Source organism: Lepisosteus platostomus, chromosome 21, assembly GCF_059453375.1.
Source record: "Lepisosteus platostomus isolate fLepPlt1 chromosome 21, fLepPlt1.hap1, whole genome shotgun sequence".
Taxonomy (NCBI): Eukaryota; Metazoa; Chordata; class Actinopteri; order Semionotiformes; family Lepisosteidae; genus Lepisosteus; species Lepisosteus platostomus.
The window spans coordinates 17153919-17168624 of NC_142631.1; the positions used below are offsets into that span (position 1 = coordinate 17153919).

Below are 14706 nucleotides of genomic sequence, written 5' to 3' on the forward strand. Positions count from 1 at the left end.
CGATTACAAAAACTTCAGAACAGCTCGTTGCAGGTTTCAGCCTAGAGCACGAGCAGACCGTGTTGTGGGCTGACAGGCCTGGCCTTCGCTGCAGGAGAAGGAGCTGTGTCGCCTGGAGGAGTCGGTGGCGGAGCAGAGGCGGCAGGGGGACGAGGCCCGCGGGCTGCGGGCCCAGCGCCGGGACCTGGAGCAGGAGCTGGACGAGCTGCGCAGGGCTGTGGGCAGACACCGCCGGCACAGGTACCGCTCTCCCGGGCACAGAGCTCCTCTTCCGGGCAGGTTCGCTTCCTCCATGTCTGCTCCCCTTTCACGACATCCAATATCTTCAGGTCCTCCAGCACCCCTTCGTCCTTTAACACTCCCACCCACTTCCTAACAGCAACTCTCACTCTTTCGGAATGAGCTGATAGCTTTCTTCCCGTCATTTTCCTGCTGTGCTTTCTTGTGCTGCATGGGAGTGTGGCCTGGCTCGGCCATGGCTCACAGAAAACACTTTGAAACGGAGCATAGGACCTTTTACAAAAGGCAAAAAAAAGGCTAGCTTAATGAGCAAGATCGCACACAGCTCTTGAGACCAGTGATCTCTTTTTACCTCCTACTGTAACCTTTATTTAAAGGCATCTTCTCTGTGTTCTGTTGAATCACTGTCGCTCAAGCACAAAACAAACTAGAACCCACACAGCTAAAACTGGGTATGAGCACCTGTTTCCAACGTGGTAACAGCTTCCAAGGTTGGCTTCAAAAGACCTGGAGGAAGGAAGGCGTCTTCAGCGAATCTACAGCAGGTTTAAAGCCGTCCGTGCTGTGTTAACTGCGGTTGTCCTGTGGCCCAGGGAGATCCTGGAGGGCGTGGGCGGGTCTTTGGTGACGGAGCTGGCGCTCGAGAGGTCTCTGCGAGAGCAGGGCGACGCGCGGGAGGAGACGGAGTGCCTGGAGCGGACTCTGCTCCGGAGGCGAGCCGAGCTGAGGGAGGCCGACCGGCTCCTCGCGGAGGCGGAGACCGAGCTGAAGGACACCCGGGCCAAGGTGAGCCAGCCTCCTCGGCTCCTTGTCGCGCGCACGCACACACAGACAGACACGCGCAGAGGTGGGTAACCTGGGCGCCGGCGTCTCTTCCACACCAGACCAGGGAGACTGTCCAGCGCTACAGCAACGCCAGACGACGCCTGGAAGACACGGAACGGGATGCAGAGGAGCTGGAGCGTCGTGCCCAGGAGACGGCCACCCAGCTGGTCCAGGCCAGCCAGAAGCTCAGGTAGCCCAGCCGCCATGCGAGGACGGCGTATGTGTGGCGACTGCTTTGGTCAGCGCTCTTCCTGGGTCGCCGTTGAGTACACCCCGTTCGGCCTTTATGGTTCAACATATTTCCACACATTTATCTCTCACCTGGTCCTCACCGATTCATACTAGCAGATAAAACTAACCTTGTTTGAGAAATGACAAAGCGGAATTTTCTTGTGTTATCATTTATTTAAAAAATCAGCCAGCATTCAACGTCTTTGTAAGAAAAATGAAGTGCAGCTTGATTCAGTAACTTGTGCCATCCCCTTTAGCAGCGATAACTTGGAGTAAACATTTCCTGTAAGAGTCTCTCACATCGCCTGGCCAGAGCTCACATCTACAGCGCTTCTGATGTACGACGTTTGAGGGCTTTCTTGCATGTACAGCTGTCTTTAGGTCCCATGTACTTTCCAAGCACATTTGCTGGTCATCTAGTTTTGTGAAGCTCTACATAATTAAAAAGTATATTCTGCTTCTTTAGGGATTTACAAGATAATGTGAAAGAGCTTGAAGACCACAAGGCAGAGCAGGAGGCTGTCTTGAAGGAGATACAGCAGGTTGTGTCCTCCAGAGACTCCGAGTTCCAGGTTCTTAATCAGAAGATGGCGACCGTGGCAGAGAGGTGACACCTGAAACTTCACACCTGTATTATGAGTGAAAACGCGGTTTACATTTAGAAAAAAACATAAATATTAGTTTGATGTGCCTTTAATATGTTATTTATTGAAGCATAAAAGACAGCCTGCTTGGGATCCCAGAAAAAAGTAAGGATTCAAATACAGCAATACAATGAATAATGGAATTTAATAAAATGAATAATTGAGGACAAATGAATGGGTCATCATCCAGCACAGGATTATTGTTTTGTCCATTATCTGAAAAGAATGGATGCAAGTGATGTTAATTCCAGTGGCTGTCCTCTGTGAATAGCCTGGAGACCCTGCAGGCAGAATTGCAGCTGGCACAAAGCAAAGAGGCCCAACATCTGGAGACGATGAGGGAGGCCGAGGGCCTGCTGTCCCAGCGGAGGAGTGAGCTGGAGAGACTCAACAGCCAGGTAACCCACGGACACTGCTTCCGCCAGTCACTGCTCTCCCACTGGTGTAATCACAGACCACCGTTTTCTCTGGGAGAAAAACTTACTGGAGCCAATGACAATCCAATGCTGATCCTCAACACTTGTGGCCCACAATTCACTTGCCTAGCTAAGCTAGATATGACGGTTACCTGCAAAATATGATCCTGCTGATGGAAAATGACACAGGTCCTCACAGATACAGAGAAGGCTGGAGGGTTTTGATACCTTCCTGTCCCAGTCTGACATGTCAGAGCTGTCTGAAGGGTGTCGATGGCTTGTCACGCAGGTGGCTCTGCAGCAGGAGCAGCTGGCCGTGCTGGACAGGAAAGTGGGGCAGAGGAAAGAGGAACAGCGCCTCCTGCAGGAGTGCGTGGAGCAGCGACAGCAGGGCCTGGCGGACGTGCTGCGCGGCGGCGAGGAGGACGTGCGGGACCTGCAGAGACAGCTCAAGGTTACCCCCCTCCGCCATGCATGAGAGCTTCGCTGTAGCACGGGATTGTGGACTTGAGCTGCTTGCTGGGGCAGAGCCATGAGTGTGCAGCCCAGCTGGGTGTCAAACCTGTGCTTCTGACGTGGGTTTCATCTTAAAGATATACACCCCGTGCAGTGACAAACACTTTTAACCTGTTGCAGCACTTTACCAGCATGTGTGTTTTTTCATGACTTGTCATGTATGGATGTGCAAAGATTGATGGTTTGGTGAGGTCAACGCCATCATTGAAGCATTCGTTTGCATCCTAGATGTCTTTCTAGAGGGAGCTGGTGCTTGTGATTGATGTTTGTTGATGCCACTGAAAAGTCCTGGCTGGTCTGTCTCAGGAGCTCAGGGCTAATCTGGAGGACCTGAGTGCACAGAAGGAGGACCTGGGGTCCCAGCTGAGTGAGAGAAGGGCTCAGATCTCCCTCTTCAAACAGGAGGGCCAGAGAGAAGAGGAGACCCTACAGAACATCCTGTCCCAGATAAACAAGCACAAAGCAGGTGAGAAATCCGCTCAGGGCCTCATCCAGTTCGTTGCATTGTTGCCTAGATAAATCATAAATGTCTTCATAAATCATTACAGATAGCCTTTATAGTTTTCATAAGGACATAAAAGGTTGCAAATGAGAAGAGGATGTCTTGCTTATTTGGTTGGTTATAATTTAATGTTCAAAGAAATCCATCTCTTTCTTAAATGATTCCTTGTAGTCAGATTCACCTGTTCTGGAAATCGGTTCCAGATTGCTACAACCCTCTGTTTGAAGAAGTATCTCCTGTCCTGCTTTAAAGATCCCTTAACTAAAATTCTCCTCACCTTTTTTGGATTTTGCATACCTAAAACAAGTGACTAAGTAGTTGTCTCTCTTCCAGGTGACAGGTCCAGTTCCCTTAGATTGTCCATATATTCCATTCGCTTCAAGCCGGCAACAAGTCTGGTTGTTCTCCTTTGTACTTCCTCTAGAACAGCAACAGCAACCATGTTGTTGTAGTGCAGTGAGCAAAACTAGTTTCCAAGTAATTAATTCATTGCAGTTTTTTTTTAAGCTCCCAATTACTTCTATACTAAAGGTAACAAGTTAATTTAAAGCTGAAAAGTAGAAAGATGTGAAAACAAAAATGTTTTGGCTGTGAAGGTTTGTCAGCCACAAGAAGGTTGTGGTCAATACATTATTCTTTTTATCTACTTTTCAATGTGGAATTAATTCCACCCTATACAAAAAGGATGCTTTGTTTACAAGGGGGAAATGAGGAATAGAATCGGAGCCAGCAGGGGCTCAGTAGTGAAGGAAGGCCGTGATGTCATGTGTCCTGCTCTTCCCTTCCTCCACTCAGAGCTGAAGCACGTGCTGGAGATGATCCAGCTGGAGAGCAGCGAGCTGCAGGGCGTGAAGCTGCGGCACGACCACAAGCTGGACGAGCTGGAGAAGACGCAGAGGAGCCTGCTGCAGGTCGGAGCCGGGAGAGGAGGCGTGGCAGGGGCTTATCCATGGGGCAACACGGGGCAACACGGGGCAACACGGGGCAACACGGGGCAACACAGGGCAACACAGGGCAACACAGGGCAACACGCGGCAACACGGGGCAACTAGACCCATGCCCGTTTCGCAGGCCTGAAATTGACCTGCTTGCTGTGAGAATCTGAGGCAACACAGGGCTATAAAAGTCCATTTTCTTTGTATACAGCATGATCAGCTAAAAATCACTTAATATTTGTGATTTTTAGTCCGTCGGTTGTGAAAGGGATCTCCCTTGGTTTTCTTTGCTTGATGTCATAGTTCCTCTTTGATCACTGTCCTACCGCCTCCAGTGTTTGTTTGTTTTTTCTTGCGTTAAAACGTGCACAAAACATACCTTCTGAAAGAAACAGCTGTCCTCAGACTGGAGGCTCAATGAGATTAAGCTGCCGAGAGGGTATTCATCCCGTCCCCTCCGAGCCCAGACAGGAGCTGTTGTGTCCCTGGCACCGTCCTCACAGGGCCGGTGGAGCTGACTGGATTGCTCCCTTTCCCTGTAGGTGAAGGTGGAGCTGGAAAGCGGGCTGCTGGACGCACAGCGCCAGGGGGCTGAGTGCGAGCGCAACCGGGAGCTGCTGGAGCAGGAGAGACAGGAGCTGGACGGCCTGCGGCAGGAAACCGAGTCTCTGCGGGCCACTGTGGACACCCTGGCCAAGGAGAGGGGCCTTTTGGAGGACCAGTGCCAGAACCTGGACGGAAAACTGACCCAGGCCGAACGGTATGGGGGCAACACAACAGAACCCTGAAAACTCTGGTTTTACCAAGCTGTGCCCACGGAACAAATAATGTTCCAGGAGCCAATTTCAAGGTTTACATCAGCTGAGTGAAGTGCACAGTGACTTCAGTAATAGAGGACTAATTTGGAAATATGACTTAGAATAGATTGGTATGAAAATACCCAGCAGTATGGTGCTGTGTGCAACCTGAAACTGTGCTAGGAATATATATATATATAGATGCACAAAAGAAACACTCATGACGGATAAATGGAGTCACGTATTTTAAATGTTGACATGAAACAAAATCACAGAAAATATAAACTGAAAAAGCCCTAAGTTTTCAGTATGGAACACGGCACATGTCAAGGTGAAAACACGAACTTGGAAATGCTGGGCATGAGTTCCCTGAGCGTTAACCCAGTCCAGGCAGCACTGGCGCATGAAGCTGGACAGCCTCGGGACAGTTCTGCCATTCTCCCTGTGCTGTTGCAGCTGGCTAGCAAGGGTGGGCTGGTTGGCTGGCAGACAGGAGAAAAACTGGCCACTGCAAGATCTCAACAGGGTTTTCAAGAAGTCCCGCCTTTGTCACCCCAACATTTTCCTCGCTGTAAATTCAGCATTGTTGAAAATGGCATTCATTAGTGAACAGAGCACTTCAGCTTAGATTTTCTCTGGACATCAGCAAATTAGTCTTTTTATGTGTCAGTGTTGCTCCTAAGTAGCCTCCAACCTTGGCTGTTTCTTCCTGGAATTTCTGTAAATGATTAGCAGGTGGGTCAGATGGTTGCAGCCACAGTGCTAGTTACCTGGTTTCTCTGGGCTAATGACTCATCTTTTGAAGTAGAATAGTTTATTCTACAGGCTGCTCCCCTCTCAGACAGACTCTGTAATAATGCAGTATCAACCAAGTGATCTGTATTGCCCATTGAGGGTCACGGTTATATCCCTGACTGTTCTTGCTTTAATTAGGGTCAGTGTTTTTCTAATGTCTTTTTATACAGATGTGCTTAGAAACGGCTATTCACTGACTATGTGCCTTTACTTTTTGTGAGGACTCAGGCTCAGTATTTTACTATCCCACAGGACAGTTCGATTCACACAATAAACAATCCTAAATGCTCACTATTTAAAATGTAAATACCATAATATACCCAATGCGTTTTTAATTGCGCATTTGTTGTATTTATGTTGGAAAAAATGCAGCACTCAATGTAATGGTAAATATAAACTTGACCCTAATCCTTAAGCATTTCCTAAACAGTGAAATGTGTGTACAGCCTTGTAGCTCCTGTTCAATTAACATACTCCTTTCAATCTTCCACCCTGTGTCAGGTCCTTGAAAATCACGGAGGAGAGCGTCAGGGTGTCAGAGGCGGAGAGGTCAAGGCTGGAAGCAGAGCTGGCTCAGATGAGGCAGGACCTCAGCCAGGCCAAGAGCCTCCGACAAGAGATGAGCCGCGATGTTACCGCCACCCAGCAACAGCTGGAAGGTTCTGAAACACATTTGACCTCTGGGAACTGGCTCTGTGCATGTTCTCCACTTTCTGGGTCACATGACACAGCAAGATGACTTCCCCCTGCTTGTGTAGTGTAGTCAGTTAAAGGTCTAGATCTCTGCTGAGATGAAAAATGAACTGATAATAGAGCAGCCATAGAATATAGGCTGCTGATACTGGGTTGAGCCACAAGAGGAATTCCTTTTGAAAGGACCGAGATAAGATTAATTGTGCTCGTTCACACAGGGCTGCAGGTAATCATTTGAATAAATCGCGGGTGCGTTAATTAAACGTTGCTTTCGATAGTCGAAGAACAGTCAGGACCACATCATTTTTAGAAGATGTCTTTTGTAGAACAGAGATGAAGGATCTTCCAAAGGTTAAGGAGAGTCTTTTGACAGCAGATGAAAAGCTACAGTTGAAGTGAGGGTTTTAAACTCTGGTCATAATTCTAGCACAATCTTTAAAAAGAAAACCTAGTAATATTTATCTAAGTCATATTCAAGGTTTTAAAATGGATGGAAAATTGTTAATTCTAGGACTGTACCTCAGGATTTGTGTTTTACACTATGGCTTGGAAGGTGGAGTGTTTGAAATTTTCCCTTCTTGTTTCAGAGAGCACTGAAGAACTGAAGGTGGTGAAGGATGACCTCGGAGACGCTAGACAGCAGCTCCGAATGGTGGAGGAGGTAACAGGGCAGTGGGGAGGGCAGGCTGCACGAGCAAACCTCAACCTATTTCCACCAGCATACTGGTGTGAGCCGCCGAGAACCACAGTAACAACATGCCGAGGCAAAACAGCTGAATTACAATTGAATTTGTTCTCAGCGTGTTGAAACATCTGGGAGAACTCCTTCCTCTGTGTAAGCAGCTCATCGGTACTATGTGTTGGATAAAGCTGGTGAACATTAGAGGAATACATTAATTAATTAGGGGCTGGATAATATTTTAATAGTATAGATAACTGCAAAAAATAAATCAAAGTGGTGATTAATAAATTATTTTTATTTTATTTAAGAATAGAATTTTAATGCTTTTCTTTATCAATTTGGCAACAGTGTTTGTTACATGTAGTTTCTAAGTTAATTTCTGTCCTGTCTGTGGTGGTTTTCTACATGGAATATTGTAGGAATATACAGTCTAGTGTATAGAATAATCACACAATTTGCATGCAGGGCTGCCACAATTTTAGAATGATAGAAATTGATAATGGAATTGATGATAGAAATGTTTCAGTTTCAGTAACAAAATACTATTTTATATGAATGCACAGTATAATGCAATAGTCTGTTTTACATTAGTAGCTCATGCATTCTGCATCAAAAGAATCAATGCACAGCTATATAGTGAGGTGGACATTTTTACAATTATGATAGTTCCTATTGCTGTTATTTTTAGCACATTACACAGCTTTTGCAATTTCCAAGAGTAAGATCTGGAAACGCGGTGGGTGCTGTAGTGTTCCATCACTGTGTGTGCAGGACGTCCGCGCTGCCACCCAGAGGCGCGATGAGCTGCTGGCTGAGCAGTCCGCGCTGAAGGAGGCGCTGGACCGCGGTGCTCAGAGGCTCCAGGAGAACCAGCGCAGGGAGCAGAGGCTGGACCAGGAGCTGCGAGACCTGCAGGCTGAGATCGAGAAGCACCAGGCCCGTCTGGAACAGCAGGAGAGGGTGAGCACCTGCAGCACGGCGACGGCGAAGGTCCAGACATACGGAAATCCTCCATGTCAATAACTTGACTTCCACCTGCTGCTCTCTGGTCCTAGGTTTAGTCTTCAAAATGTACAACAAATGTTATGCACTCAATACATAATATTCACTGTTATGAAAATTTGCTGCCAGGGATCTTGCTGTACTGTCCCTGGATGGGATTTTTTGTGGGCAATATAGCTAAGACTTTTATTTAAGTGACTCGGGACACTGAATGAGCTTTGAATTTGAACATTCAATGTTTTTCCCCGCCCCAGTTTGAATATGCACAGTCATAACCAGGATCTCAGTTTCAGACAGCTACAGTAAATACACGAATAACAAGTCGCTGACATGCATCTCAGCTGGCAAATTTTATGGTCCTGCAATCGAAACGTATTCCATTTGAGATTTAGTATTTCACTTTGTGTACAATTTAAGTAACATAGAAGTAATTCATATTCACAGGTTGAACTTCTAATTGAGCTCAGAGGCTTCAGTAGTTTCGAGCACAATTCAGTTTGAAATCCCAAGCGGCTGTCTCCTCTTTTCTGTTCCAGTCTTTGGCTGTTTGAGTCTTCTTCTTCTTCTTTTTCACAGCCTCAGTCCCAGACTGTCCTGGGGTCAGCTGCTTTGGTTGCTCTTCTCCACTTGTCTCTGTCGAGCACATCTCCCTCACTCACTTCACACACCTCCATATCTTTTCTCACACAATCTATCCATCTCTTTCTAGGCCTGCCTCTTCCTCCGTTACCTTCCACCTCAGATTCCATTACCCTCTTTGTTACTTCCTCAACGTCCCTCCTCATGATCTGTCCGTACCACCGTAACCTCGCCTCTCGCATCTTCTCAACCACATCCACCACCCTACATCGTCTACGGATTTCTTCATTTCATTGAAATCTGCAGAATCCATCTCAACATCCTCATTTCAGTTCTTCTCATCAAGTTCTCTTCGGCTGTTTGAGTGCAGAACTGCTCTGGCTGCCCTGAGCTTCTGCAGGATGCCTGCGGAGTGCCTGTCTGGTTTTGCAGGGTTTTCCCCTGAGCACCGCGCCCTGACTCTGTGGCCTCTCCCTGTGTGTGTCCAGTCCCTGCGGGGGCAGCAGGAGGAGGCGGTGGAGTCGGAGGAGGTGCGGAGGAGCAGGCTGGAGACGCTGCGGCGCCAGCTGCGAGCCGCGGAAGCCGCCCTGTCGGAGCGGCGCGGCCAGCTGGAGCAGGCGGCAGCCGGAGTGTCCCACATGGAGGAGCAGGGCCGGAGGCTGAGGAGAGATCAGGAGGAGTGCGCCGTCCTGCAGGACAGGCTGTCCCGCCTCAGTAAGCAGCTGGGCGCATGTTGCTTTATTCCACAAGCTCCGGCTGTACGAACAGGAATGGGTTTTCTTTAGATCGAGTCCGCTTGAGGTCTTCCCGTTTTAAAGGCTACCCCCTGATCTACCACTATTAGAAAGTGGTTCATCTAGTTTAGTTCATGAGGATGGGAGGAGGAGGGTCTGGTCTGTCTACAGTAATACAGTAGGAGTAAAGGGCTATATAACAGAACCTGTTAAGTAAAGGCCCTTCTAAAGATGAAGGCTTTGAGTCTAGATTTGAAGGAGCTCAGGGAGGGTGGCTCGTTGTTATCCTTAGGGATAGAGTTCCAGAGCTCTGGGGCGCAGCAGGAGAAGAACCTGTCACCCACAGAGTGTAGATGGGCTTGGGGGACAGATAGGAGACCAGAATTAGAAGGGCGAAGGTTGCGAGGTGGGGAGTACATGTCTTTGATGTGTGTTTTTCCTTCAGGCTATTGTGATCGTGTTGTAAAAGCCGAGCACTCTTCCGTGTTTGTGTTTCCAGGACAGGAGCTGGCGGAGAGAGAAAAGGAGCTGCAGGGCAGGGCAGAGGAGTGTGCTGGACTGCAGAGGAAGCTGGACGAGTGTCGCAGGGAGGTGGAGCACCTGCAGGAGACTCTGCGCTCAGAGAGGTTGAGGACGGACAGGAAGCTGGCGGCCCTGAGAGCTCAGAGCGAAGCTGACAGGCAGCAGACACAAGAGGCCTTGCAAGTGAGTGAGGTCAAGGCTGATCTTCTCTTACTAGAGGATGACGGGAAGATTGTTTAGTTCAGTACCTTGTTCGTCTGAGGGTTTCGTCTTCTTATCGCAGTGGGGTTAGATCGTAAGTGGCAGATCACTCTCTCCCTCCTCGTCGCAAACGCACCAGGTTGCCCGAGTGGCTGTTGCTAACTTGCGCCCGGTGTTCTGTGCCAGGAGAAGGCTCGGCTGGAGAGGGAGCTGGTCACCGCTGAGCAGGCTGCGGGGGAGAATCACCAGCGAGCCCGCAGCCTGCAGAAAGAGCTCAACACCGTGTCGAGGGAGCTGCTGCAAATCAAAGACAAGGTATCGCAGACCACACTCTTGCAGCTCGGAGCAAAGCAAGCCCTGAGCCTGGGTTCCAGCCAGTGGGATTCCTTCCATCGTTACAACACAACGCTTACTATGATCTAGACTGACTGTGTGTTTTTGTCCTGGACTGTTAAAGCTTTCATTCATGCTACACACTCTCCCAGCTGATCTGATTGCTGAACTGAAGTTCATTTTAGATCTGCTGCAGTTCATTTTTTATTTTGCTGTGGGATAGATGTGGTACTTCGCTGTTAATGTCAACACCTGTTCTGAAGCAGTGGTACTGTTGTAAAAGCCTACTGTAAAGCAAACTTGTGTGTAGTTGTATTAGGACTGCCGTTTTGTAGGGGTTTCATTTTTTAAATGTTTTTAAATGATACATGGGAGTTAATTTTCAGCAGAGGTTGCCTTTTGATTGTATTTACTAACCGTTTCTGACATAAATTAATAGCTCCTTGTAGTACGCAACATCCAGATGTAGAATGATGAACGGTGGAACATTTGTATCTGTTCTTGCGTTGGGAGCCTCGGATCCTGTTTGTGTGGGGGAATCCCTGTACCGAGGAGCTTGTGCCCGCAGGCCTGGCACTGTCTGCCCTCTCCTGTAACTCCCTCCTCTGCCCAGCTGCGGACGAAGGAGGACATGGAGGCCCGCCAGCAGGAGATAAAGGGGGCCATGCGCTCCCTGAGGTCGGAGGTGAGGGCCGAGATGACCAGCGGGATCGGGGAACGGGACCCCAGCCCCCGGCGCCGGGCGGACACGGAGGACCTCAAGGAGAACGACCCCCACTACCCCAGCACCCCAGGCCGGCCAGCCTGCAGCTCCAAGGTCTGTACTTCTGCAGGACTGAAAACCCTTTCGGGCTGTGCTGGGTGTCGAGGAGACTCGGCGTGCAACACAGGCGAGGGCCCGCGTGGGGACAGGAGCATAACCAGCCTGTGCTTCAAGCGTTTCTTCACACTTGCTCCCTGAAGCTGACAGGATGAAACAAGCCTCGTGTGAATTCTGAGAAATGAACTGTGAGCTGTGCCGCCCTCTCTCTCTCTCTCTCTGCCCAGGATGAGCAGTGGCGTGGAGAGGCTCTGCGGGAGAAACTGAGGCAGCGGGAGGACCTTCTCAAGGTGTGTGTGTGTGTGTAACAGCAGCCACAGGGGCTTCCCAGAGCTCCCAGCTTCAGGGCCACCTTCACTGACGTATCTACTCTTCATGCTGCCAGATCAAACATTTCAAAACACTGCTTTTCAGCACCTCGAAAAGTTGGACATTGTACCATTTCAGCATTTATCTTCCTTTTTTAGGATCTCTTCATAGAGCTCATTTGAGGAAAAACATGTTTGTCACTCTTTATACATGGTTCTTATAAAGTTAAATTGCCTGCTCAGATGTGTGTCATGAAAACTGTTGTCGAGCAGAGACGCGGTGCGTATACAAAAGTATACAACACTTGTCTATGGACACCAGCATCGCAGAGCACTGCTTGGCTCAATGCTATCACCTTTTCTGTACATGATGGCCCAGCGAATACTGCAGTTGTCAACAGCAACATGTTCTCCAGGCTCTTTTTTGATTGGGAAACAATTATACACAGTGGGCACGCTTTCTTCTGTAAGGTAATTCCCTTTTCGTCCTTCCTCGTGGGGGGTCGTGCTCCTGTGTTCCTAGGCTCAGCTGCGCAGACGCATGTGGACGCAGGCAGAGGTTCTGAGCCTGCGCAGGCAGCAGACGGAGGGCAGCCTGCAGGGGCTGCGCAGGCGGGTGGACGCCCTGGACGAGCTCCTGGGGAACAGCTCCTCCGACTCCCTGTCCCCGATCAACAGCGAGCCGCCACTCAAACACGGCAGGGTGAGTGGGCTGGGACCCAGGCTGCAGAAGAGGAGGCAGATGTACCACCACCCTTCTACGCCTCATGTTGTAAAACCTCTCCCGGAAACTCTGAGACTGTTTATCCGATCGCAATCTGGCCATTAAATACAAGATGAGGATTTTCTCATGACGTTTCTTTTGCCTTCAGTTTTCTTTTTTTTTTAAATCACTCCACTGATCATCAAGATTGAGATTTTATTTATCCCAAAGGGATTGCATGATCTGGTATTTCATTTCAAAACATTAGATTGAATACACCATTGATTGCACAGGCACAAACACTCTTTTGTAGCCAGATGCTGAAAGAGAAAATGAGAAGGCAGAGCTCTACTGCAGCTGGGTTGAAGGGGCGAGGTAACTTTCTTCCCCCGTTTTTTCAGACTGACCTGTCAAGGAGTATTGGCTCCCCCTGTGGGAGACAGCCTGGCACTGCAGCACGGTCAAACAGCCCTGTGCGACTGGATCCTACAGTACCAGAGAGAGACCCAGGTAAGGAGCTGAATGCACACCAACGAACACCCTTTCCCGTACACCTGTACACAAGGAATGAATGCTTTGGCTTTTCCATAATACCCTTTTATTCTAATTTCCTACTCAGGAGGCAGCTGGTAACTACGTACCTACGCCTGCGATGTCCCTACTGGCACCACATTGAACCCACCTTGTAAAAGCCAAATGAGCAGGGCCAAATCACAGCACGTTCTCTCCCACTACCTCAGAATAACATCTATCCAAACACACCCACTCAGCCATTTCACTCTGTCATGTGCTCAGCCATTAGACCAGCATTTTTCAAAGATTATGTTTTTATTGAGCATTTATTTGTGAGTAAAACAGTAAAGACTATTATACTGTAAGTACCTAATATAAATATATGAAAAAAAGCAGAATAGGCCAGAGCATGTCTTTGGATAAGAAACAGATGACATTTACCTCAAAATGTGAATTATTGTATAAGTACATGAGACTAAGTATACTGTGCTGTACACTGTACCTCACTAGAACTAGGGGCAAAGGCACCCCCTAGAGTGTAATTTAGAAATTTATTTTACATTCGATTTAAAAAACCATCCAGCTTGTGCTGCAGTCAGATGGATGTTGGAACATCATTGAACTACTGACATTGGAACTTGTGTGTGTTTCCACTTTCATTTATATATTTTTATCGACTAACATTTTATGGTACTGAGTTAAAGTGAGTTAACTGCATTTACAATTTGAAAGAGCGATTGAATCCCAAGCTGTCTGACCAGGTTTCTCTCCATGTAACTGTGTAGCACAGCGCAACACACATAAGGCATTCTTTACTTTAAAAGCAATATAGTGAAGAGCAATTCTCACTTAGACATAGATGTAGCAGTTATTTGACACAGTTATACTATGAAAAGTGCATTTTCTTACAGTATGTGTAATTATTGCTTACTTCTCTTCTGATCATTCTGGAGAAACTATATGCCCATAGTGTGAATGCATGAGTGTCAATACTCTCAAGGTTAATATTACTGTTTATTATATCTGTGGAGGTGCCCTTATCTTAAACTAAACATTTATATACAATTTAAAACCTGGATTAAAATGCGTTTGGAAAGAACACATAACTGCACAATTAAGTCTTTCCATGTAAAGTTTTTAAAATTTGAAAAAAATGCAATATCATTGGCCATCCTATGCAACTTTCTATTGCAAATCTTTGTTAATGCCAATTTGTATTGTTTGCTTGAATTTTGAAGCATTTTTCACTTTCAGAATCATTTAATAACGCAGAGCTATGTAAAATGCAATAAATATTTATTTTTGTACGCTGTTATGTACTTGATGAATGTCTTTGTTCCAAGTAAATTTTTCCTTTAATTTTTTCCTAGTTGTTTAGTCACTGGACTAAAGCTGTCTGCATCTGTTATGTCCAAATGTTTCATTTCAGATTCACCTGCATCACAACCCACAATCCACCCCCTCCGATTCTGATTTCACAATGGGCACGTTTAAAGGGGAACTGTGCCGCTATTTTCAGATTTCGGGGTTAGAAAGAATCAGCACTGATGAGTGCATTTCAAACCAGAATCAAATTAAAATGGTAAAACCTACAATTTACAAGACATTTCCAGGTATGTGAAGAGCCATGTTCTGCGATTCAGAACGAGGCAACAAAACGTTTGCCTAAAAATTAAAACCAAAACATGGTTTTAATTTTGGCCTAAGACATAAAA

General features: G+C 47.5%; 1 protein-coding gene and 1 long non-coding RNA gene across 6 annotated transcripts in view; one reads left to right on the forward strand and one right to left on the reverse strand.

Annotated features, from left to right (window-relative positions):
• Positions 1-14306, forward strand: part of cntrl (centriolin) — a 39735-nt gene extending 25429 nt beyond the window's left edge. For 4 of the 5 annotated variants that reach the window (XM_088615270.1, XM_088615269.1, XM_088615271.1 and 1 more), the window contains 20 exons: positions 95-240; positions 834-1026; positions 1125-1255; positions 1763-1903; positions 2212-2338; positions 2646-2810; positions 3179-3338; positions 4170-4285; positions 4852-5069; positions 6403-6560; positions 7182-7255; positions 8048-8236; positions 9346-9571; positions 10091-10296; positions 10501-10629; positions 11261-11464; positions 11695-11757; positions 12299-12478; positions 12880-12988; positions 13098-14306. In XM_088615270.1, coding sequence (XP_088471396.1) covers positions 95-240; positions 834-1026; positions 1125-1255; positions 1763-1903; positions 2212-2338; positions 2646-2810; positions 3179-3338; positions 4170-4285; positions 4852-5069; positions 6403-6560; positions 7182-7255; positions 8048-8236; positions 9346-9571; positions 10091-10296; positions 10501-10629; positions 11261-11464; positions 11695-11757; positions 12299-12478; positions 12880-12988; positions 13098-13111 — 2949 coding nt within the window. In that variant the 3' untranslated portion in view covers positions 13112-14306. The other variant, XM_088615273.1, reaches the window with a different exon arrangement.
• On the reverse strand, positions 7554-10502 carry LOC148644119 (uncharacterized). Its single transcript, XR_015928941.1, has 2 exons — positions 10362-10502; positions 7554-8338 (listed from the first exon to the last, which is right to left on the reverse strand). It is a non-coding gene; the product is annotated as an uncharacterized LOC148644119 (long non-coding RNA).
• Positions 14307-14706: the final 400 nt, after the last annotated feature.